At 38.1% G+C, this 27,109-nt stretch overlaps 1 protein-coding gene across 1 annotated transcript in view; it reads right to left on the bottom strand.

Moving 5' to 3' along the window:
- The window catches only part of DNAH7 (dynein axonemal heavy chain 7), a 341,498-nt gene that overhangs the window by 167,001 nt on the left and 147,388 nt on the right, over window positions 1-27,109 (bottom strand). The window contains exons 22-25 of the mRNA XM_033230791.1: window positions 18,104-18,244; window positions 14,010-14,222; window positions 12,529-12,638; window positions 1,180-1,348 (exon numbers count right to left, since the gene is read on the bottom strand). Of these exons, the coding sequence (XP_033086682.1) occupies window positions 1,180-1,348; window positions 12,529-12,638; window positions 14,010-14,222; window positions 18,104-18,244 (633 nt within the window). The remainder of the gene's footprint in view (window positions 1-1,179; window positions 1,349-12,528; window positions 12,639-14,009; window positions 14,223-18,103; window positions 18,245-27,109) is intronic.

Genomic DNA, 27,109 nt, shown 5'->3' with positions numbered 1-27,109 from the left:
TATCACAAATGTAGAATAATTAAACTCCAGATCAGTCATATTCCAGCCAGGAACAGTTTACTGCATGAGTCAGGGGTGGTATATTCTATTTTGCTAGTTTGTTTATCTTTTTTAAAGTTAACTTCTTCTGGAGAAAATTTGGAATAGTAAATATTCTAGAATCTTTAAAATGTGCTTTGCATATACATGGACACAAAGAAAAGAACAATGGACACTGGGTCCCATTTGAGGGTGGAGGGTGGGAGGAGGGTGAGGATTGAAAAACTACCTATTGGCTATTATGATGATTATCTGGGTGACAAAATTATCTGTACACCAGATAAACTCTCGCAACACACAATCTGGCCATGTAACAAACCTGCCCTGTACCCCTGGAATCTAAAATAAAAATTGGAAATAAAAATAAAATAAAATGTGCTTTGAAAAATTACAGAAAAACATAAATAAACACATAATTTCCAATGGATCATTTTGTGTTCAGTTGTGTCACCTAACATTTTAAGGAATGACAGGCTATAGCCACAAGCTGCTGAAATGATCAGATGTTTACAGGTTTATAGGCAGGGACTTGGTATCTCTAATTCCACCTTTTGAAGCTCATGGACTGACAAGAGTAAGAATCTAACTTAGAATTAAAAAAAAAGTAATACACTGATTTGATCTTTATAAATTATTAAATTATCACATGTAACCTGAAAATAGGTACATCTATAATGCATAAAAATAAATTTTAAAAAATAAAAACAAATAATAAAACTTAAGATTTCAAGTTCACTGAAATGATTGATTAGAATATGTCTATAAAAGTAAATTACTGACTCTAAATAACTTCTCAATAACAAGATCGGCAGGTTAAAGATGTCTTTAGAATCCCACAACCTTTACATGATGCAATCATTCTCAAACTCTTATCTGCTCCAATGTATTTAAGGGACACCACTTATTCCAACCAGTAATAATGACTTGTTACAGTAGGGACTGGAGAGGGAAGTAGAGATTCTCTGCAAATAGGGTTTTGCTATAACCTTATTTCCTTTAAGAATTATTGAGATAGTGCTTCAATTTTTACTTTTACTTAAGTTACAGTAAATCTTTTACTTGTATTCAATTATGTTGCATCATAAATAACCATCTCTGATCAGTTATCCTGTTGTAAAGAAATGAGGAGTTAATTCCAACCTTAAAGAATTTTCCTAAAGCCAAATAATCCAACCCATCAGAGCAGTTGAAAACAACACATTGTTTGGCTACAGCTTTTGCCAAATCCTTGGTAGTTTCAGTCTTCCCAGTGCCAGCTGGACCCTCAGGTGCTCCTCCAAGGTGCAAATGAAGAGCTCCAAATAAGGTTCTGAAACACATGAAATAGACATTCTTTGTAGAATAATGTGACTTTTTTCCATGCACATGCCAAGAAGAGGAAAAGGTTACATTGAGAAACAAACCTCCAACTTCCTCTTTGATTTCTTCCTTCCCAGTAACCTCTGAAAATCTCTGATAGTTCATTACTTTGTCTGTTATTATGTTTTATTTCTGAATAGCTATATATATGCCACATTGAGAACAAATTCACTTTTGAAATTTAATGTTGACTTCTGGCCAATATGAAGAATTCAGCTGACCTTGAACCCCCCAATTCCCCTTAAGCACATGGAAGTGTTACAGAAAAGAAAACAAATAATAATTTAAAATACATGGCCAGTTTTGAAAGAATGAAAAGAAAATTACCAATGAAGAAGGAATGCAAAGCTGGAGAATTAGACATTAAAAGATTGTTTTGGGATTGGTATATAAATAAATGAGTATATTTATGCTCAGATAGAAACAGAAAATAAACCCTCAGAAATGAGCAATGTGGGGAGCCGGAATGGATCCACTTATATAAATCTAAAAGTCTTGAAAGGCTGTCTTGTCTCTAAATGGAAACTAAAATCACTCCAGCAACCTACTGGAGAGAGACAAACAAGAGTCAATTATTGAAGAGACAAGGAAGCCTACCCTTTATGCAGGGCCTGATGAAAAGCTTGTATCGTTCGTGCAGGGAAAAAGAGGTCCAAATTTCTACTAGTCATGGGTACATTAATACAAAATGATAACATTTTGTTCTGAACCAGAAAAAACTCTAGAGTCCTCCTCAGTGATAAATATGAAACTGCTCCTTATGGACACCTCCACAAGTGACAACATGCAAGACTGGGGAAACAATCACTTCTAAAACGAGCTCACAGTTCAAACAGGAGAGAGAGATCAGAGTTAGGAGACAGACTTGCTGTGGCAAAAGCAAATGGACAAAGAGTGTTGTTATATAAATAGCGTCCTACCCTCTACGGTATCCTGGTGGTCTGTTAAATGAGATTTTAAATATAAAGCAACAGACACCAAAAAATTGTGAGAGAAAAACAGAAGCCAATTTTATAAATGAGACAATTTGAAACTCTAGCAATAAAAACATAATTTAAAAATGCAGTGAACAAATTAAATAGCAGAATAAACATAAAGAAACAGAAAATTATGCACTGAAAATTACTCAAAGAGATGCAGGGACTGAATGTAAGAAAAGTTAAGAGAAATAGGAGGAAGAAAATGGGGAAGCAGCAAAATTTAAACAGCAATGGCTGACAATTTTTCAGAATTCAAGAAAAACATGAATGGAAAAAGGCCCAAACAGGATAAATAAAAACTAATCTACATCTAGTAACATTACAGTGAACATCAACAATAAAGAGAAATCTTAAAAACTGTAACAGAGAAAAGAAAATTACCTACAAAAGAATAACAGGGACTTATCAGCAGTAGCAATCGATGCCAGGAGAATAATGAGTTTTAAGGGCTGAGGGAAAACTGTTCATCTACACTTCTATACCTAGCTAATCTGTCATTTAATAATTGAGCAAAGACACACAAGGAAGCATTTTTAGACAAAGACTGATAGAGCTCATTACTTGCAAAGCGTCCCTGGAACAATTACTAGAAGACATTGCCTAGTAAGGGGAAGAAAATTAAACCAAAAGTAAGGCAAAGCAAGAAGCACTGGTAAGTAAAGAAAATGATAAAACATTTTTGGTAAACCTGTATATTAATAGTAAAAAATATGTAACACTCTATTTAATAGGGTTCTCTCTTGGAATTTTGACTAAAGCCCCAAGCTGAGAACAATAAGTACCAGCTCATCTTATCTTATAGATGGTGAAGTTGGTTTGGAACATCAGCTATCATCAGGGCATATAAAAATTAGATAAGAAGACCGTAAGTGAGTGATCAGGAGTGAGGACTTCTTTAGAAAGAATCATTTGTGTGTTGTGTTTTTTACGTCTCTCTGTATGGTGGAAGAAAGAGCAGCATTTTTCCCTCTCCCAAGCTAACTGAGGAGCCTTTGAGACTACTCAGAAAGCTCGACACACCATCCACCCCCTGAATTTTCTAGAGCACAGAAACTGAGTGCTGACTCACAACCAAAAACATTTCAAGCTGAAAAGATGCCTGGAGCTTCTCCTGATGGCAGAATGGGAGAAAAGAAACAGAGAGATGTGTTCCCACTGCTGGCAAAACAAACGTGTGTCTATCACCTGGCCAGGTCCAGATCCCAAGAGCCAGATTTGAGTCACATTGAATGGGACCCTATGCAGGAGGCCCATCTGAAACAGGAGAAAATCCCCAAAAGAGGGTCTGTGGGTGGTGAGCCTCCGAGGCTGAAGCAAAAGCCACCTGAGGCCAGCCCGAGAAGGCATTTTCCAAAAGCGGGAGAATCCAGTCACTTCAGGGGCTTTAAGGAACCCGCATCAACATCCCTTGGAAGATCTGGCACATCTGGGTTTGTGTCATCACCAAGACATCACTAAACAGCCAAGAGATAGTTATCACACAAGACGTTTGTCACATATAAACCTAGTTCTGTTTTCTCCCCTTCAACCTCTAATACTGGGCGAAGCAAAAGATAAGCTACTGAGGGATGAAACCAAGGATAGGGATAAAAATAGCTAAAAATTGACCACGTCTATTTTCCAAATTCAGGCTCTCAGCCTGAGTCAGACTTGAGCTGAGGGAGAAGGAAGCTTTAAATTGGATGGGAGCTATTATTAATTTTGATATTAGACGTAAGTGGACTTTTATTATTTTTAAAAATGACACTTATAATTAATATTTTAGAGTGACCAGAAAAGCTAGGGAATCTACCCTAGATTTCATTCAGGAATGAGAAATATTTATATAATAGAGCAACTTTAAAATAACAGTAATAAGAAAGAATAAAATTGCTTTCTGCTTGCATCCTAAAACTGGCTTATTCAATAGACTAGTTAAAATGACTAATTTTCAGCAAAGAAATTTAAAAACAAAGTTTAATTTAGTATTTGACAATAATTTGGAATATAAGGGATAGGAACCTGGAGTTAAAGTAAAGACATTTTATTATACAGAAAGAGAATAGAGATATTTATTAACTTTAGGCTTCATTAAGCGAAATAGGCATTCGTTAAATGTAAGATAACCTTTAAGAGAATAGAAACAGCACCCTATATCATAGCCCATATCATATCCCATGTTATATCCACATCAAATGAGATAAATGAATACAGAAAACTCAATCACTTAATAAAAGAGAGGACACGAGAAAAACAAAGCAAAACAAAAAAAAAGTTAAAAGTAGGGAATATAAAACACAAAATAAGATGATTTAAATATGTCCAAATACTTTATGAATCACATAAAATGTAAAGGTGTTATACTTGCTAGTCAGAGAATACAGAGCCAGCCCCTCTTCATTTTCATTTGGCTAAATCTCCTTATCCTTCAATATTAGATATCCTAATATAAGATCTCATCCAGATGTTGTTGTTGTTATTGTTTGTTTTTTTGTTTTGAGACGGAGTCTCGCTCTGTCATCCAGGCTGGAGTGCAGTGGCACAATCTCGGCTCACTGCAACCCTCCGTCTCCTGGGTTCGAGCGATTCTCCTGCCTCAGCCTCAAGAGTAGCTGAGATTACAGGTGCCCGCCACCATGCCCAGTTAGTTTTTGTATTTTTAGTAAAAACGGGGTTTCACCATGTTCGCCATGCTGGTCTCAATCTCCTGACCTCGTGATCTGCCCGCGATGGCCTCCCAAAGTGCTGAAATTACAGGCGTGAGCCACCGCGCCCGGCCCTACATCTTTTATTAACAATTTCTTTCATAGAGCATTCCCCCATGAATTCCATTCCCCTCGGGATTAATATATCTCTGGCACCTAATGTTTACCTCTAATATTTCACTCAGTACACTGTATTGTAATTGTTTTTAAAACTGCCTTTCCCATCTGACCGAAAAATATTTAAATACAGAAACTCTATATCTTTTCTCTATCAAGAGCACTACCAAGAGTATGTGGTATATAGTAGCTAATCAAAAATGTTTCTTGGATTGATAGATGAAATTTAAGAATTATTTTTTCCTCACAGCTACATGGTAGATATAAACATGTAATGTTGACTGTAAAGGGATTCCTATATTGTAAAATCTATAAAGACTTCAACTGGGTACAGGGTACAGCTGTAAGCAATTGCACTAGTGTTAGATCCTGTATAGATTCTTCCAGTGATTGGGCCTGCCCCTGTGCCATACAATTGGCATGATATCAAAGAAGATTCCAGTACAACTGCATTGTTCTTGGCCTTAATTCTGAACACTTGCTCTGGTTAATTTGATGTTCCATAAATAATAGTCCTACCAGGTCAATTAGGAAGACTCATACATTAAGCACTATCCACTATCTGAAAAACATCATTTTAAATAAAACATAAATAGCCTTACTGTTTACAAAAAAAAATTTACAATTTTTTTTTTTTTTGAGACAGAGTCTTGCTCTGTCACCCAGGCTGGAGTGCAGTAGTGAAATCTTGGCTCACTGCAACCTCTGCCTCCTGGGCTCAAGTGATTCTCCTGCCTCATCCTCCCTAGTAGCTGGCATTACAGGTGTGCACCACCATGCCCCACTAATTTTTGTATTTTTAGTAGAGACAGGTTTTCACCATGTTAGCCAGGCTAGTCTCAAACTCCTAACCTCAGGTGATCCTAACCTCAGTCTCCCATAGTGCTGGGTTTATAGGTGTAAGCCACCATACCTGGCCAAAACATTTACAATTCTAATCATTCTCTAGGAAACAATATAATTTAAAACTGCTTTTCAGTTTATGGATATTCAATACATTTTATTAAATACCTGCTTTATGCCAGGAAATGAGTTGGTGCTGGGGGGAGAGAGAAAAACAGGACACAATCTTTGTAGTCTATGAAAAGACTACAATAAAGAATATCAGATATATCAAATATATTTTCAATACATTATGATGAGTGCTATGACAGAAGAAGATACATGCTTCTTCTGTCTCAGTGATGCTTCCTCTGAAGATACATGCTTCCTTAATGAGAATCACTGAGGACGGATTCTTAATGTAGGGAATGTCAGAGAAAAGCTACCTGTAAAAGATGATGTTCCAAAGGATTAAGTAGGAGTTAGTTATATTTATTGAGGAATGAAAGAAAGGGAGAGAACTTGCCAGGAAAACGAGAGGCTATGTGCACAGGTAGTGAGTGAAGAAGTAGAATGGCATGCATAAGAAAAAGTTTGGTGTCACTGGAATATTGAGTTCAATAGACAGATTATATTGCACCTCATATGCTATATTAGAACTTAAAAATCTTAAAAAATTGGGAAGATAGGCCGGGCGCGGTGGCTCAAGCCTGTAATCCCAGCACTTTGGGAGGCCGAGACGGGCGGATCACGAGGTCAGGAGATCGAGACCATCCTGGCTAACACGGTGAAACCCCGTCTCTACTAAAAAATACAAAAAACTAGCCGGGCGAGGTAGCGGGCGCCTGTAGTCCCAGCTATTCGGGAGGCTGAGGCAGGAGAATGGCGTAAACCCCGGAGGCGGAGTTTGCAGTGAGCTGAGATCCGGCCACTGCACTCCAGCCCGGGTGACAGAGCGAGACTCCGTCTCAAAAAAAAAAAAAAAAAAAAAAAAAAAAAAAAAAAAAATTGGGAAGATATTAAGTAGCTAATAGGATGGTGCTATTGGAGCCAGGAGAAGAAAACAGTGTTGAGCAGAATCTTTCTATCCTTCCTCTCTTGTTGACTATATCAACCATATGAAGGAAACTTATACCAAAACTTCTAATTTCTCACTCCATCCATACTGTACTTAGGAGGTCAGTTCCTGACATGAGTGGGACGCTGTTTAAGCAGTGTTTGGAGTCACTGCGTGGCTCTCATTCCCCATCCGCAACTGGATGAATTGGACCCACTATACTTGGATTCAGTTCTTCAGCCATATAGAAAGCAAGCTTAGCTTTAAGGAGCAGGAAATAGTCATCTTCAAGCTAGGCTACGTTCTTCGATCCAGATTATACATGAGAGCTCTGAATTGAGGATCAGATAATTGCTCAGCCACTTACAAACTAAGACTTTATTTTTCATTACGTTAGCTCTTTAGGTGCTCTGAAAGGAAGAAAAATGTAGATGCCAAATTCCTAACACATATTTAAGAAACATTTCTAAAATAAAATCAGATCTTTGACAAAGGAACAAGGGCAATTTTATGGAGAACAGATAGTCTTTTCAACAAATGGTGGTGAAACAACTGGAAAAAGTGAATCTAAACACAAAATTAATTCAAAATGGATCACAGACTTAAATGTAAAACTTAAAACTGTACAAGTTTAACAGGTATATGATCTCCTAGGGACATTCAGCTGGTAAGGGAAGCACACCTCAAGTAAGCATGGTTACAACTCCAGTAAACACACTGCACATGCTCCCCTCCCAAGTGCTGGCAGGCCACTGCACAGGTGGACAGCCCACTCCAAGAGAAGAATCATGGGAGAAAGAACACAAGACCACAGAGGCACGTCAAGACAAAAGGTCAAACTGTGCACCTGTCTTTCAAGTTGCCCACTTGGCCCTCTTCCAAGTGTACTTTCCTTCCTCTTGTTTCTGCTCTAGAGCTTTTAAATAAACTTTTACTTCTGCTCTAAAACTTGCCTCAGTTTCTCCTTCTGCCTTATGCCCTTCCGTCAAATTCTTTCTTCTGAGGAGGCAAGAATTGAAGTTGCTTCAGACCTGCATGGATTCACCACCAGTAACATGGTGTCTATAATGGCTCACTACAGCCTCAACTCCTGGGCTCAAGGGATCCTCCTGCCTCAGCCTTCAATGTAGCTCCGACTAAAGGTGTGCACCACCATACTTGGCCATTTTTGTTTTGTTTTGTTTGTTTGTCAATTTTTTGTAGAGATGGGAGTTTTGCTATGTTGCCCAGGCTGGTCTTGAATTCTTGGTGTCAAGTGATCCTCCTCCCTTGGCCTCCCAAAGTGCTGGGATTATAGGTGTGAGCCATTGCATTCAGTTAAAAGATAGTATTTAGACAATAAAAACACAAGCTACATACTAGAAGGAAATATTTGCAGAAACACATATCAGATAAAGGACTTGTATTCAAAATATACAAAGAACACTTAAAACTTGACAAAAGAAAAATAACCCAATTACAAAATGGACAAAAGATCTGAACAAACACCTCACCAAAAGAAATATCCATATAAAAATAAGCATATGAAAAGATGCTCAACATCATATATCATTAGGGAACTGCAAAATAAAGCAAAATAAGATGCCACTACACATCTATTAGAATGACTAAAATCAAAAGCATTGACAACACCAAATGCTGGCAAGATGTGGAATAACAGAAACTCTCATTCATTGCTGGTGGCAATGCAAATGGAGTTCCAAAGTACAGTCACTTTGGGAGACAATCTAGCAGTTTCTCAGAAAGCTAAACACAGGCTTAGTGCATGATTCAACAATCATGCTTCTAGCTATTTACCCAAATGAGTTTAAAACTTATGTTCACCCAAAAACCTGCACAAGAATATTTGCAGCAGCTTTATTTATAATCACTGAAACTTGGAAGCAACCAAGATGTCCTTCAACAGGTGAATGAATAAACTGTATTACACCCATATAATAGAGTATTATTCATCAATAAAAATAAATGTGTTATCAAGCTGCAAAAAGACATGGAGGAACCTTAAATGCATATTGCTAAGTGAAAAGAGACAGTATATATAATTTCAGGTACTATGTAACACTTTGGAATAGATATATGACAAAAATGGTCAGTGATCACCAGAGATTCTGGGGGAGGGGAGGAGGAAATTATATGTGGAGCATGGGGGCATTTTTAGGGCAGTAAAATTATTCTTTAGTAGTGGATATACGACATTATGCATTTGTCAAAACCCACAGAACTCTACAACACAGTGGACCCTGATATAAATTGTATAAATTGTGGACTTTAGTTAACAGGCATGTATCAACACTGGTTTATCAATTGTAACAAATGTACCACACTAATGAGGGATGTTGGGCTGAGCACAGTTGCTCAAGTGTGTAATCACAGCACTTTGGAAGGCTGAGGCAGGCGGATCACGAGGTCAGGAGATCAAGATGATCCTGGCTAACATGGTGAAACTCCGTCTCTATGAAAAATACAAAAATTAGCTGGGCATGGTGGCATGTGCCTGTAATCCCAGCTACTCGGGAGGCTGAGGCAGGAGAATCACTTGAACCAGGGAGTTGGAGGTTGCAGTAAGCTGAGATCGTGCCACTGCACTCCAGCCTGGCGACAAAGCGAGACTTAGTCTCAAAAAAAAAAAAAAAAAAAAAAATCAAAAAAAAAAAGAAAGATGTTAATGGGAGAAACTGGGTGGGATAGAGAGAGGTTAAGAATTCTCTGTACTTTCTGCATAATTTTTTTGTAAATCTAAAATTACTCTTTAAAGAGTCTTTTTTAAACAGAGTCTCACTCTGTCACCCAGGCTGGAGTGCAGTGGCACAATCTCGGCTCACTGTAGCCTCCACCTCCTGGGTTTAAGTGATTCTCCTACCTCAGCCTCCTGAATAGCTGGGACTACAGGCACACACCACCCCACCCAGCTAATTTTTGTATTTTTAGTAGAGATGGGTTTTCGCCACATTGGCCAGACTGGTCTTGAATTCCTGGGCTCAAATGATCCACCCACCTTATCCTCCCAAAGTGCTGTGATTACAGGCATGAGCCACCACACCAGGCCAAAAAGTCTACTTTTTTAAAGGAAGAGAATTAAATAAATACATTTAATTCAATTCAATCAGTAGGGCTTACTGTGTGCCTACGTGTGAAGAACTGAGAAAGAGTTGAGGACAAAGCTAGGTATTTGTAGAGATGACTGGGTTGATAAATAGCCACTGCCATTTCCTGAGATGGGACTAGGGGAGGCTGAGTGCATTTAGGAGGTAAAATGGTACATTTGCTATTAGAAGAAACATAAATGTAAGTACCTATGAGATATCAAATGGAAATATCAAGTAGACTTGTATATAGCAAGCTTATAGGAGAGACTAGGGCCAGAGGTACAGATATGGGGTCTTCAAGATGTAGGCCATTAAAGCATGGGACTGGATGAGAACATTCAGGAAACCACAAAGCATGAAACAAATCACTACATGAAAACAGAACTCTCGAAAATTCAGCGTTTCTAGCCTATTCTCATGAATCAATATTGTGATACTGACCATACTGCCAAAAGCAATCTACAGATTCAATGCAATTCCCACATCAAAATACCATGGTCATACTTCGCAGAACTAGAATAAACAACCCTAAAATTCATATGGAAGCCAAAAAGAACCTGCCTAGTCAAAGCAAAACTAAGCAAAAAGAACAAATCTGGAGGTATCACATTATCCAACTTCAAACTACACTATAAGGCTATAGTTACCAAAACAGCATGGTACTAGTATGAAAATAGGCACATAGGCACACAGACCAATGGAACAGAACAGAGAACCCAGAAATAAAGCCAAATACTTACAGCTAACTGATCTTCAACAAAGCCAACAAAAACGTAAAGTGGGGGAAGGACACGCTATTGAACAAATGGTGCTGGGATAACTGGCAAGCAATATTTAGAAGAATGAAATTGGATCCTCAGCTCTCACCTTATACAAAAATCAACTCAAGATGGATCAAAGACTTAAATCTAAGACCTGAAACCATAAAAATTCTATAAGATAACATTGGAAAATTCTTCTAGACATTGGCTTAGGCAAAGAGTTCATGACCAGGAACCCAAAAGCAAATGCAACAAAAACAAAGATAAATAGATGGGACTTAATTAAACTAAAAAGCTTCTGCACAGCAAAAGAAATAATCAGCAGAGTAAAGAGACCAGCCCACAGAGTAGGAGAAAATATTTGCAAACTATGCATCTGACAAAGGACTAATATGCAGAATCTATGAGGAACTCAAATCTGTAAGAAAAAAACAACTAATTCCACAAAAAGTGGGTTAAGGACATGAATAGACAATTCTCAAAAGAAGATATGCAAATGGCCAACAATCATATGAAAAAATGCTCAACATTACTAATGATCAGGGAAAGGTAAATCAAAACCACAATGTGATACTACTTTATTCCTGCAAGAATGGTCATAATCTTAAAATAAAAAAATAGATGTTGGCATGGATGTGGTGAAAAGGGAACACTTTTACATCACTGGTAGGGATGTAAACTAGTACAACCATTATGGAAAACAGTGTGGAGATTCCTTAAAGAACTAAAAGTAGATCTAACATTTGATGCAGCAATCCCACTCCTGGGTATCTACCCAGAGGAAAAGAAGTCATTGTATGGAAAAGACACTTGCACACAAATGTTTATAGCAACACAATTCGCAATTGCAAACATACGGAACCAGCCCAAATGCCCATCAATCAACAAGTGGATAAAGAAAATGTGATGTATATGTATACACACACACACACACACACACACACACCCCATGGAATATTACTCAGCCACAAAAAGGAAGGAAATGATAACATTCACAGCAACCTGGATGGAGCTGGAGACTGTTATTCTAAGTGAAGTAACTCAGGAATGGAAAACCAAACATTATATGTTCTCACTTATAAGTGGGAGCTAAGCTATGAGGACACAAAGGCATAAGAATGGCACAATCGACTTTAGGGACTTGGGGAGAAGGATGGGAGTGGGATGTGGGATAAAAGACTACACATTGGGTACAGTGTACATTGCTCAGGTGATGGGTGCACCAAATCTCAGAAATCACCACTAAAGAATTTATCCATGTAACCAAACACCACCTGTTCCCCATAAACCTATTGAAATAATAAAAACATAAATTTTAAAAAGAAAATTCAGTGTTTCAAAGGAACAATAAATGACTCAAATGATCCAAGAAAAAGTCAGAAAGTTTCAGGAAGAAAGGAGGGATGGACAGTGTCAACAACAAGTGACACCTACTTACTGAGTGGAGGAAGGCAGCAGAGAAAGAGAAAATGAAGACAAACCTAAGAGGAAAATTAAGGGTCTAGGAAAAAATAACACAGGATAAATGAACAGTATGGAAGACAATTTGGTATTTTAAATAAATCAGTGGTATAGGAGTCAGTGAAAGTTATTTCCAATAGATCCTTACATTAAAGGATTTACCTGTAACATCTATCTGTGAGTGGCGTAATAACCAGCCTAGGGGAATTACCCAGATATTCATATCCATATCGCAAACCAGCATTGATCATTTTTGTTTCTAAATGATTTTCCTAGGATAAATGAGATAAGTTAAACAACAAAATTGTAAATAATATGAAATCTCAAGCTCTTTAATAAGTAATAACCATAATATAGACATCTTTAAAATTCACTTTTCAGGTGTCATTTGATTCCATGGCAGAATTAAATATCTAGTTTCCATGGATGAATAATTGAAGTCACTGGTTTTAATTCTTCCCATAAAATATTTTAGTATTTGTCCCTTACCTCTTCCATATTTTTAATCATTGTGTGTTAACAATACAGTGGATATTACTCATCATTTAACAGATGAGGAAATTGATGCTTAAAGAGAATAAGTAACTTCCCCAATGTTATACATTTCGGAATGGGAGGATCTGACATCTGAACTGATTCCACCATCTGAGCTTCTAGCTCAGTACTGCCCCTCAATTTGTTTCCCAGGACGCTAGCTCTTCTCTCCTCCCACCCCATACCCTCCAAGACTTCCACAAAAGCCTATATGATGAAAACTATGCATCTGTCTCTGCCCACACCCAATAGGCCCTATCTTGCCCACTTTACTGTTCCCGCCCTGCTTGCATTCCTCATTATGATTACCATCACCATCCACCTGGATGCCCTGGCAAAAACCATGTTTCTGCCTTCTTCAATTGATCAATTAGAGGAATCTTTTTTTTTTTTCTGAGACAGGGTCTCACTCTGTCACCCAGACTGGAGTGTAATGGTGCAATCTCCGCTCACTGCAACCTCTGCCTCCTGGGTCCAAGCAATTCTCCTACCTCAGTCCTCAAGTAGCTGGGACTACAGGCACGCCCCATCATGTGCCCAGCTAATTTTTGTATTTTTAGTAGAGACGGGGTTTCACCATCTTGGCCAGGCTGGTCTCGAACTCCTGACCTCAAGTGATCTGCTTGCCTTGGCCTCCCAAAGTGCTGGGATTACAGGTGTGAGCCACCATGCCCAGCAATGAGAGGAAACTTTAATGACTAAATCAGACTGCAAGAGTTTGATTCATACATCCTTTAGATGCATCAAGAACCTAAAAACACAATTTTAAACTGAGTAGTCCCAACATTTTGCAAATTCAGCAAGCCTAGCAACTCGTTTAAAATGAGTAATTTTTGATAATTACTCATGATTTTTGTGTATCTATATATGTATATATGTTTATATATAACTATACATTTGGATATAGATAAGGATACAGGTATCAATACAAATGATATAGTTATCAGCAGCTTAATCTTCAATCTAAAGAAATTCTTATTTGGGTATAGCCTGCCATCAGCAAAAGAGTCCAGGTTACCGCTACTATTTCCTATGTGAGCAAGCAAGCACAAATTTAAATTTACGAGCTGAAACTGCTGTGTAATGTAACATTCAGTGATATCACTTACTTGCCAATAGTACCTAAGCTGACTTAACCATTCAAAGTCAGAGTCATCACTAATATTTTTTTTTACAAGTGATAAGAGGACATCTCTAGCATGGACATCCAGTACCACAAGTGCTCCCAGAGTTACACGATTCTGCTTGGACAATTTGCCACGCACCAAAGTGACAATATCATCAATTTGTCTGTTACATGTTGTCAAGTATTGCTCAAGAGCCTGAAAGAAAAGAAAATAAGATATGATTTCCCAATGTGATGAAAATTATTTTGAACAAAACATTCTGAACTAGTATATATACAGATTATTCTCTGCATTTTGATCACAACTCTCCATGTAACACAATTTAAAAATAATTTGTTTTTCTTGCTACAAAGATACTAGGTGAACAAGCCCAATCAGGTATAATGGATATACATAATTTGTGTCTACTCATTATCCTTTCCTTTTCTATTTCTTCTCTACTCTCTGTGGTTTTGTTGGAGCTGTCAATCATATTGCCCACTCTCCACAGCAATATGAAGGAGGGAATGTGTGACTAAATCAGAACCAATCATAGTTCTTCCTGGGGAATGCTATATAGATTGAGAGAAAAGTGCTCTTTGCTAGGCTTGGGAGGCTGTGGATATGCCAATCTAAAGTAACTACAAGCTGTCTTCTGCTCTACAGAATAAAGTCTACCAGAGCCAACAAAGATACAGAGCAACAACAATAGAGACAGAGACCATGGCTGGGAGCGGTGGCTCACACCTACAATCCTAGCACTTTGGGAGGCCGAGGCGGGCAGATCACTTGAGGTCAGGAGTTTGAGACCAGCCTGGCCAACATGGTGAAACCCCATCTCTACCAAAAATATGAAAAGTTAGCCAGGCATGGTGGTGTTTGCCTATAATTCCAGCTACTAGGGAGGCTGAGGCAGGAGAATAACTTGAACCTGGGAGGTGGAGGTTGCAGTGGGCCAAGATCATGCCACTGCACTCCAGCCTAGGTGACAGAGCAAGACTCCATCTAAAAAAAAAGAAAAAAAAAAAAAAGAGAGAGAGAGAGAACAAGAGAGAGACCACAGCACAATGCAGCTCTGAGGCCCTGATTCCGACTGCTCCTGTTTAGATCCTATGAGTCCCTCTAGTACTCACACATAAGCTTTCTGAAAGGGGTTTGTGCTTCTTGAAATAAAAAGATGCTAACAAACAAAACATTGAACAGTTTAGTTTATAATAAGCTAATGCCAGTTCTGAAGATGAGGCTTGCTTCTCTTTTCTGATAGGTAAATCTAATGAGTAGGTTAAAAAAGAGAAGAGGACTTACGACAAAAATAAAATTACAGTCAACAAAAACCACTGTGCTTAAGAGAAGTATCAATCTGCTCCAGTGGCTGCTTTTCCTACTTTAAAAACATTTAATAACACTGTACACCAAGGAGTTTATTTCCCTCTGTTACAGCCATTGCTAAGTGGCAGCAATGAAACTGAAAGTGAGGGTTCCCAAGAATGAGAAAAAGTTTAAAAGACAGAGACAAGGACTGCAAGTTGTTTCTCCAAGGGGCACTTTTCTTGTTTTCTGAAATACTTCATCTTTTTTTATTATTATTTTTAAGAAGGATCATTCTTCAAAGGTTTGGTGCCTAAACACTATTTCATTTCTATATGGTTAATTTGCTATTAATTTTCTTCTTCAGTAGCAAAAAATAAACTTCTGTCCCACCCATGTTCAACCACAAGCAGGGAGATCCCAGGAGGCTGCACGTCCCTTGGTGGCCCACCTTGGAGAAATCCCTCTGAGTGTGGTGGTTGGTGAGTGGTAGCTTAAAAGCAGAAAGACAAAATGAATTCTCTGGACTCACTGAGGAAAAAAGAAAAATACACATGGGGAGAGACATCCAAGGGCCCAAAAGTAAACCCAGGGGCTATCAGGGATACTCTTATGGCCCAGTGCCCTGCTTTTCATGAAGAAAGACCTTTTCCTGAAAATCCTTAACTTCCTGTCCTACACCCTATTCCCTCTTGTAGAGGAGGAGTAGGTGACCTGTTGGTAAGTTGGAGCGAATTAAACATGTGTTAGTCAGTCCCTTACTCTTTGGAATCTGTCTGTCTACAGAGAACATGCATCCTTCTCAAAACCCTGTTCAACAATACCTTAAAGTTAAAGACATTTCAAATTTCATGTCAAAAACGTATTTAAAAACCACAATTTTATTTTTATTTATTATTTATTTATTTTATTATACTTTAAGTTCTAGGGTACATGTGCACAGAGTGCAGGCTTGTTACATATTTATACATGTGCCATGTTGGTGTGCTGCACCCACTAACTTGTCATTTACATTAGCTATATCTCCTAATGCTATCCCTCCGCCCGACCCCCTCCCCATAATAGGTCCCGGTGTGTGATGTTCCCCTTTCTGTGTCCAAGTGGTCTCATTGTTCAATTCCCACCTATGAGTGAGAACGTTCAGTGTTTGGTTTTCTGTTCTTGTGATAGTTTGCTGAGAATGATGGTTTCCAGCTGCATCCGTGTCCCTACAAAGGACACGAACTCATCTTTTTGATGGCTGCATAGTATTCCATGGTGTATATGTGCCACATTTTCTTAATCCAGTCTGTCACTGATGGACATTTGGGTTGATTCCAAGTCTTTCCTATGGTGAATAGTGCCGCAATAAACATACATGTGCATGTGTCTTTATAGCAGCATGATTTATAATCCTTTGGGTATATCCCCAGTAATGGGATGACTGGGTCAAATGGTATTTCTAGTTCTAGATCCTTGAGGAATCACCACACTGTTTTCCACAATGGTTGAACTAGTTTACAGTCCCACCAACAGTGTAAAAGTGTTCCTATTTCTCCACATCCTCTCCAGCACTTGTTGTTTCCTGACTTTTTAATGATCACCATTCTAACTGGTGTGAGATGGTATCTCATTGTGGTTTTGATTTGCATTTCTCTGATGGCCAGTGATGATGAGCATTTTTTCATGTGTCTGTTGGCCACAAAAATGTCTTCTTTTGAGAAATGTCTGTTCATATCCTTTGCCCACTTTTTGATGGGGTTGTTTTTTCTTGTAAATTTGTTTGAGTTCTTTGTAGGTTCTGGATATTAGCCCTTTGTCAGATGAGTAGATTGCAAAAATTTTCTCCCATTCTGTAGGTTGCCTGTTCACTCAAATGGTAGTTTCTTTTGCTGTGCAGAGGCTTTTTAGTTTAATTAGATCCCATTTGTCAATTTTGGCTTTTGTTGCCATTGCTTTTGTTGTTTTAGACATGAAGTCCTTGCCCATGCCTATATCCTGAATGGTATTACCTAGGTTTTCTTCTAGGGTTTTTATAGTTTTAGGTCTAACGTTTAAGTCTCTAATCCATCTTGAATTAATTTTCATATAAGGAGTAAGGAAAGGATCCAGTTTCAGCTTTCTACTTATGGCTAGCCATAAAAATAATGATTTTAAACTACAGATCTATAACTGCTAGTCAACTGAAAGTTGAGTCGCTTTAAATCCTGTCTCAATGATAGAACTGTTGCAATGAATGTAATTTTAGTTTTTCATTAACAATTACAATCTAATTAATGTTAAATTAATATATCCAATTATATTATTTACATATTTAATACTAAGCATCACTTAAAATATTCATAATTATTATGTATTCAAAATCAATACATTAGAAATAAAAACAGTCACAGTAAGTCAACTGGAGCCTTATCTATATAGGGTAGTTTTACTCAAGGTATAAAAGAGAATACTGTTACTTTATTTCCTGCTAATCTTTATGAGTTTCTTAGTCCTATTATCACTCTGTTTTTAAAGGCATAAAAATGTATATAATAACAAGATTGAGGTTCAAGTATCATTGACTTTTATATGCTGTGAATAAACATGATTTAAAGAATAATTTTGAAATTATTGGTATAAATTTTTCCTACATATTTGTTATATGTAATTTTTATGTAAAAAATCGGTAATTTGGCTTGCAGCATAAAGTACATTGTTAAGTGAATTGTATTTATTTCAGTTTTTAAAATAAGTATATTCTGGCAATAATAAACTATTGAAAAAATGCTAAAAAAAAAAACAAAACCTGAGGGTTAATAAAAGCTTACCTTTATCCCCACTGGAATAGCTGTTTGTACTTCTTTTGTCCAAAAGATTTGGGATACACAGAGGACAGTCTGTCCAGGCCAATCCCTTACCCAGTTAATTCGTTCATATTTTGTATAGGCAAAAATTGCATCTCCAATTACCTAATCAAAAAAGAATATGCTAAATATTAACCATTTCCTGAACAAGTTATACAACTGAGAGTTAAACTCCTAAACTAGATTAACTCATACTGCTCAATTTTTTACAACATTCTTAGACATTTATACAAGACTCACATAAACCATACTATTATAACTATTTATATTCAAGTTTAATCACATTCCTATGAGCAAGGCAAACATACTATATAACATTTTATTTTCCTGATGTACTATCAATTTGTGTGAACCACATGGTATCAAATATTCATTTGAACAATTTTAGCCAAAGACATCCTAGATACATTCGGATTGAACAAGCATGAGCAATCTTATTGCAAAATACAAATTCAAATAATTCCAAAATGAGATCCATCAAATTTATGGATGATTTTCTTTTAATTTAATCTGATCTCCACTCAGCCATATGCATGTATCCATGCACACCTGGGCATCGCACAATCTTTCTCAAGTTACTGCTGTGTTTCCAGGCCTCACTCCCTCTCAATCCTGTAGTTTGAAGCCCAAGGCAACGATGACAGAGACAGATGTACCATTCATTCATGGAGAGTTGAGGGCTGTAAAGTCAGGAAGTCTAATTTTGTACTTCACTACCTATGTTCGGTGGACTGACACGTCTACTTTTCCACCAGTCATCGGTGGGAAACACACTAGTCTGTTACATTCATCAACCAAAAATAGTGATGTCTGTGAGGTGGCATGTACTTTAATGTTTGAATTTCAGAAGAGATTTCTTAGATTTCTCTGAGAAATATCTCAGGATGGTTAAACCATTCTGGATTTCTAGTGTTGCTGGGATATTTATAGAATGGAACAATGACAAAGGGCAGAGTGCTGGGTATTGATAATAAAGACATTTTTAAGAGCAGAAGAAGCCACGGAAGGGCAGGTGAAAATGGACACCTGGGGGATGAGAGAAGCAAAATAAATAAATAAATAAATAAAATAGAAAGGCGCAGCAGAGAAATGTCAAGAAGATGGAGTAAAAATGTGCCCTAAGAGGACACTGTGGGGAGAACAAGAGAAAGACATTGAAATCTGGATCACAAAAAGGGATTTCTATATAGTAAGATGAGGAGAAATATGACTACATAAAGTTCCACAATATTATAAGTCTATTATTATATCTATGTTTATCATATTATATATGATATAGATATATAGAATAATATATATATGTAGTAGACTTTCAAGCATGCAAATATACATAGCACAACACAGTAACACACATATCTCCTATTTGTAGAGTTGTATACTGCACTTGCTTGCATATTTTGTCAACGTAAACTTATACGCAAAGATTTTTAAAAGATACTTATTTTCTACATAACTTTTTTTAAACTTTATTTTTTGTATTTTTCAACTTTTATTTTAGATAGAGGAGTATATGTGCAGGTTTGTTACAAGGGTGTATCGCAACCAGATACTGAGCATAGTACCCAAAAGTAAGTTTTTAACCCTATGCTCCCCTTTCTTCTCTCCCCATCTAGAGGTCTACGGTATCTATTGTTGCCATGTTTATGTACATGTGTGCTCAATGTTTAGCTCCCACTTATAAGTGAGAACATGTGGTATTTGGTTTTCTGTTCCTGTGTTAATTTGTTTAGGATTATGGCCTCCAGCTCCATCTATGTTGCTACAAAGGACATGATTCCATTCTTTTTTATGCCTGCATATCCTACACAATTTCTTGCCACCCTATCTTAATGCTCTGAAATGGCAACCAAAATATTTTCTCCAAGTACTTAGACAATCAAAATTAAAAGAGTAGTTGAAATATTACCAGATATACATAAAATAATGACTTATTACTCTATACTACATCAATTAGCAAATGATATAAGCCAATTCAATGCTGCTAAAGAGTGACCAAAGTGGAATGTATTAATATTGCCAATGGCTTCAAAAACAGTAATGCTATTTCTCAATATTTGTCAAGGCTTATGAAAACTCATCTTCTGTGGCCCAGTAAACCTACATATGGGACGTTATCATACGAAAATTAATATTCAAAAACACCAGATATAAGCATAAGTACATTCATTGTAATATAATTCATAATAGGGAGAAAATCAGACCTGTCCAAAAGATTTTACATTTCCTGGAAAATATTGTGCAGGCAAACATTAAAGCCATATTTAAGAGAAAGAAACATTAAGAAGAGAAAGAAACAGTGGTAACATTGAACATCTAGATTCCAATGATTTTTTCCAACACATTTCTGGGAGAATCTGACACATTAATTTAAATATCAATTAACTGGAAGTCCTAGACAGAGCCATCAGTCAAGAGAAGGAAATAAAAGGTGTCCAAATAGGAAAAGAAGAACTCAAACAATCTTTCTGTACCAGCAATATGAGTCTATACCTAGACAACCTTAAAGGCCCCACCAAAAGACTCCTGGAGCTGATAAATGACTTCAGTAAAGTTTCAGAAATAAAATCGATGTACAAAATTGGTAACATTTCTATACCCCAATAATGTTCAAGCTGAGAACCAAATTAAGAATGCAATCCCATTCACAATAGCCACACAAAAAAATAAAATACCTAGGAATTCATCTAACCAAGGAGGTGAAAGATCTCTGCAAGGAGAACTACAAAACACTACTGAAAGAAATCACAGATGACATGAACAAATAGAAAAATATTCCATGCTCATGGATTAGAAAAATCAGTATCATTAAAATGGTCATACTGGTGGTTCCAAGATGGCTGAACAGGAACAGCTCCAGTCTACAGCTCCCAGCATGAGCAAGGCAGAAGATGGGTGATTTCTGCATTTCCAACTGAGGTACCAGGTTCATCTCACTGGGGCTTGTTAGATGGTGTAGGACAGTGGGTGCAGCCCACTGAGTGTGAGCCGAAGCAGGGTGAGGCATTGCCTCACCAGGAAGCGCAAGGGGTCAGGGAACTCCCTTTCCTAGCCAAGGGAAGCTGTGACAGATAGCACCTGGAAAATTGGGTCACTCCCACCCTAATACTACGCTTTTCCAATGGTCTTAGCAAATGGAACACCAGGAGATTATATCTCGTGCCTGGCTCAGAGCATCACACGCCGACGGCGCCTTGCTCATTGCTAGCACAGCAGTCTGAGATCGAACAGCAAGGCAGCAGCAAGGCTCAGGGAGGGGCGCCCGCCATTGCTGAGGCTTGAGTAGGTAAACAAAGCAGCCACAAAGCTTAAACTGGGTGGAGCCCACCTCAGCTCAAGGAGGCATACCTGCCTTTGTAGACTCCACCTCTGGGGGCAGGCATAGCCGAACAAAAGGCAGCAGAAACCTCTGCAGACTTAAATGTCCCTGTCTGACAGCTTGGAAGAGAGTAGTGGTTCTCCCAGCATTGAGTTTGAGGTCTGAGAACCGTAAGACTGCCTCCTCAAGTGGGTCCCTGACCCCCGAGTAGCCTAACTGGGAGGCACCCATCAGTAGGGACAGACTGACACCTCACATGGCCAGGTACCCCTCTGAGACGAAGCTTCCAGAGTAACGATTAGGCAGCAACATTTACTGTTCAGCAATATTCGCTGTTCTGCAGCCTCCACTGCTGATACCCAGGCAAACAGGGTTGGGAGTGGACCTCCAGCAAACTCCAACAGACCTGTAGCTGAGGGTCCTGACTGTTAGAAGGAAAACTAACAAACAGAAAGGACATCCACACCAAAACTCCATCTGTACGTCGCCATCATCAAAGACCAAGGTAGATAAAACCATAAAGATGGGGCAAAACAGTGCAGAAAAGCTGAAAATTCTAAATATCAGAGCGCCTCTCCCCCTCCAAAGGAACTCAGCTCCTTGCCAGCAACAGAACAAAGCTGGACGGAGAATGACTTTGATGAGTTGAGAGAACAAGGCTTCAGAGGATCAAACTTCTTTGAGCTAAAGGAGGAAGTTCAAACGCATTGCAAAGAAGCTAAAAACCTTGAAAAAAGATTAGACGAATGGCTGACTAGAATAACCAGTGTAGAGAAGTCCTTAAACAACCTGATGGAGCTGAAAACTGTGGCACGAGAACTACATGACGAATGCACAAGCTTCAGTAGCCAATTTGATCAACTGGAAGAAACGGTATCAGTGATTGAAGATCAAATGAATGAAATGAAGCGAGAAGAGAAATTTAGAGAAAAAAGAGTAAAACGAAAGGAACAAAGCCTCCAAGAAATATGGGACTATGTGAAAAAACCAAATCTATGTCTGATTGGTGTACCTGAAAGTGATAGGGAGAATGGAACGAAGGTGGAAAACACTCTGCAGGATATTATCCAGGAGAATCTCCCCCATCTACCAAGGCAGGCCAACATTCAAATTCAGGAAATACAGAGAAGGTCATAAAGATACTCCTTGAGAGAAGCAACTCCAAGACACATAACTGTCAGATTCAACAAAGTTGAAGTGAAGGAAAAAATGTTAGGGCAGCCAGAGAGAAAAGTTGGGTTACCCATAAAGAGAAGCCCATCAGACTAACAGCAGACCTCTCGGCAGAAACTCTACAAGCCAGAAGAGAGTGGGGGCCAATATTCAACATTCTTGAACAAAATAATTTTCAACCCAGAATTTCATATCCAGACAAACCAAGCTTCATAAGTGAAGGAGAAATAAAATTCTTTTCTGAAATGTCGAGAAACTTTGTCACCACCAGGCTTGCCTTACTAGAGCTCCTGAAGGAAGCACTAAACATGGAAAGGAACAACTGGTACCAACCACTGCAAAAACATGCCAAATTGTAAAGACCATCGATGCCTGGAAGAAACTGCATCAACTAATGGGCAAAATCACCAGCTAACATCATAATGATAGGATCAAATTCACACATAATAATATTAACCTTAAATGTAAATGGGCTAAATGTTCCAATAAAAGACACAGACTGGCAAATTGGATAAAGAGTCAAGACCTATCACTTTGCTGTATTCAGGAGACCCATCTCACATGCAGAGATACATATAGGCTCAAAATAAAGGGATGGAGGAAGATCGACCAAGCAAATGGAAAACAAAAAAAGGCAGGGGTTGCAATCCTAGTCTCTGATAAAACAGACTTTAAACCAACAAAGATCAAAAGAGATGAAGAAGGCCATTACAGAATTGAAAAGGGATCAATTCAACAAGAAGAGCTAACTATACTAAATATATCAGCACCCAACACAGGAGCATCCAGATGCATAAAGCAAGTCCTTAAAGACTTACAAAGAGACTTAGACTTCCACACAATAATGATGGGAGACTTTAACACCCCACTGTCAACATTAGATAGATCAACGAGACAGAAAGTTTACAAGGATATCCAGGAATTGAACCTCAGCTCTGCACCAAGTGGACCTAATAGACTTCTACAGAACTCTCCACCCCAAATCAACAGAATATACATTCTTTCAGCACCAATCACACTTATTCCAAAATTGACCACATAGTTGGAAGTAAAGCACTCCTCAGCAAATGTAAAAGAACAGAAATTATAACAAACTGTCTCTCAGACCACAGTGCAATCAAACTAGAACTCAGGATTAAGAAACTCAATCAAAACTGCTCAACTACCTGGAAACTGAACAACCTACTCCTGAATGACCACTGGGTACATAACAAAATGAAGGCAGAAATAAAAATGTTCTTTGAAACCAATGAGAACAAAGATACAACATACCAGAATCTCTGGGACACATTTAAAGCAGTAGAGGGAAATTTATAGCACTAAATGCCCACAAGAGAAAGTAGGAAAGATCCAAAATTGACACCCTAACATCACAATTAAAAGAACTAGAGAAGCAAGAGCAAACACATTCAAAAGCTAGCAGAAGGCAAGAAATAACTAAGATCAGAGCAGAACTGAAGGAGATAGAGACACAAAAAACCCTCCAAAAAATCAATGAATCCAGGAGTTGGTTTTTTGAAAAGATCAACAAAATTGATAGACCGCTAGCAAGACTAATAAAGAAGAAAAGAGAGAAGAATCAAATAGATGCAATAAAAAATGATAAAGGGGATATTACCACCGACCCCACAGAAATACAAACTACCATCAGAGAATACTATAAACACCTCTACTCAAATAAACTAGAAAACCTAGAAGAAATGGATAAATTCCTGGACACTTACACTCTCCCAAGACTAAAGTAGGAAGAAGTTGAATCCCTGAATAGACCAATAGCAAGCTCTGAAATTGAGGCAATAATTAATAGCCTACCAACCAAAAAAAAGTCCAGGACCAGACGGATTCACAGCCAAATTCTACCGGAGGTACAAGGAGGAGCTGGTACCATTCCTTCTGAAACTATTCCAATCAATAGAAAAAGAGGGAATCCTTCCTAACTCATTTTATGAGGCCAACATCATCCTGATACCAAAGCCTGGCAGAGACACAACAAAAAAAGAGAATTTTAGACCAATATCCCTGATGAACATCGATGCAAAAATCCTCAATAAAATACTGGCAAAATGAATCCAGCAGCACATCAAAAAGCGTATCCACCATGATCAAGTGGGCTTCACCCCTGGGATGCAAGGCTGGTTCAACATATGCAAATCAATAAACGTAATCCAGCATATAAACAAAACCAAAGACAAAAACCACATGATTATCTCAATAGATGCAGAAAAGGCCTTTAACAAAATTCAACAGCCCTTCATGCTAAAAATTCTCAATAAATTTGGTATTGATGGAATGTATCTCAAAATAATAAGAGCTATTTACGACAAACCCATAGCCAATAGCATACTGAATGCACAAAAAACTGGAAGCATTCCCTTTGAAAACTGGCACAAGACAGGGATGCCCTCTCTCACCACTCATATTCAACAGTGTTGGAAGTTCTGGCCAGGGCAATCAGGCAGGAGAAAGAAAGGAAGGGTATTCAATTAGGAAAAGAAGAAGTCAAATTGTCCCTGTTTGCAGATGACATGATTGTATATTTAGAAAACCCCATCCTCTCAGCCCAAAATCTCCTTAAGCTGATAAGCAACTTCAGCAAAGTCTCAGGATACAAAATCAATGTGGAAACATCACAAGCATTCCTATACACCAATAACAGACAAACAGAGAGCCAAATCATGAGTGAACTCCCATTCACAATAGCTTCAAAGAGAATAAAATACCTAGGAATCCAACTTACAAGGGATGTGAAGGACCTCTTCAAGGAGAACTACAAACCACTGCTCAGTGAAATAAAAGAGGACACAAACAAATGGAAGAACATACCATGCTCATGGATAAGAAGAATCAATATCATGAAAATGGCCATATTGTCCAAGGTAATTTATAGATTCAATGCCATCCCCATTAAGCTACCAATGACTCTCTTCACAGAATTGGAAAAAACTACTCTAAAGTTCATGTGGAACCAAAAACGAGCCCGCATTACCAAGTCAATCCTAAGCCAAAAGAACAAAGCTGGAGGCATCATGCTACCTGACTTCAAATTATACTACAAGGCTACAGTAACCAAAACAGCATGGTACTGGTATCAAAACACAGACATAGACCAATGGAACAGAACAGAGTCCTCAGAAATAATATTACACATCTACAACCATTTGATCTTTGACAAACCTTACAAAAACAAGAAATGTGGAAAATGGGGCAAGAATTTGCTATTTAACAAATGGTGCTAGGAAAATTGGCTAGCCATATGTAGAAAGCTGAAACTGGATCCCTTCCTTATACCTTATACAAAAATTAATTCAAGATGGATTAAAGACTTAAATGTTAGACCTAAAACCATAAAAACCCTAGAAGAAAACCTAGGCAATACCATTCAGGATATTGGCATGGGCAAGGACTTCATGTCTAAAACAACAAAAGCAATGGCAACAAAAGCCAAAATTGACAAATGGGATCTAATTAAACTAAAGAGCCTCTGCACAGCAAAAGAAACTACCATCAGAGTGAACAGGCAACCTACAGAATGGGAGAAAATTTTTGCAATCTACTCATCTGACAAAGGGGCTAATATCCAGAACCTACAAAGAACTCAAACAAATTTACAAGAAAAAAAAAAAACCCTCAAAAAGTGGGCAAAGGATATGAAAAGACAATTCTCAAAAGAAGACATTTATGCAGCCAACAGACACATGAAAAAATGCTCATCATCACTCGCCATCAGAGAAATGCAAATCAAAACCACAATGAGATACCATCTCACACCATTTAGAATGGTGATCACTAAAAAGTCAGGAAACAACAGGTGCTGGAGAGGATGTGGAAAAACAGGAACACTTTTACACTGTTGGTGGGATTGTAAACTAGTTCAACCATTGTGGAAAACAGTGTGGTGATTCCTCAAGGATCTAGAACTAGAAATACCATTTGACCCAGTCATCCCATTACTGGGTATATACCCAAAGGATTATAAATCATGCTGCTATAAAGACACATGCACATGTATGTTTATTGTGGCACTATTCACAATAGCAAAGACTTGGAACCAACCGAAGTGTCCATCAATGATAGACCGGATTAAGAAAATTTGGCAAATATACACCATGAAATACTATGCAGTCATATAAAAGGATGAGTTCATGTCCTTTGTAGGGACATGGACGAAGCTGGAAACCATCATTCTCAGTAAACTCTCGCAAGGACAAAAAACCAAACACTGTATGTCCTCACTCATAGGTGGGAATTGAACACTGAGAACACCTGGACTCAGGAAGGGGAACATTGCACACCGGGGCCTGTCATGGGGTGGCGGGGGGAGGGATAGCATTGGGAGATATACCTAATGGAAATGACGAGTTAATGGTTGCAGCACACCAACATGGCACATTTGTACATATGTAACAAACCTGCATGTTGTGCACATGTACCCTAGAACTTGCAGTATAATAGTAATAAAAAAATGGTCATACTGCCCAAAG

This window comes from Trachypithecus francoisi, unplaced genomic scaffold (assembly GCF_009764315.1).
Source record: "Trachypithecus francoisi isolate TF-2019V2 unplaced genomic scaffold, Tfra_2.0 Lachesis_group13, whole genome shotgun sequence".
Classification (NCBI taxonomy): domain Eukaryota; kingdom Metazoa; phylum Chordata; class Mammalia; order Primates; family Cercopithecidae; genus Trachypithecus; species Trachypithecus francoisi.
This window is presented reverse-complemented; position numbering and strand designations above follow the sequence as displayed.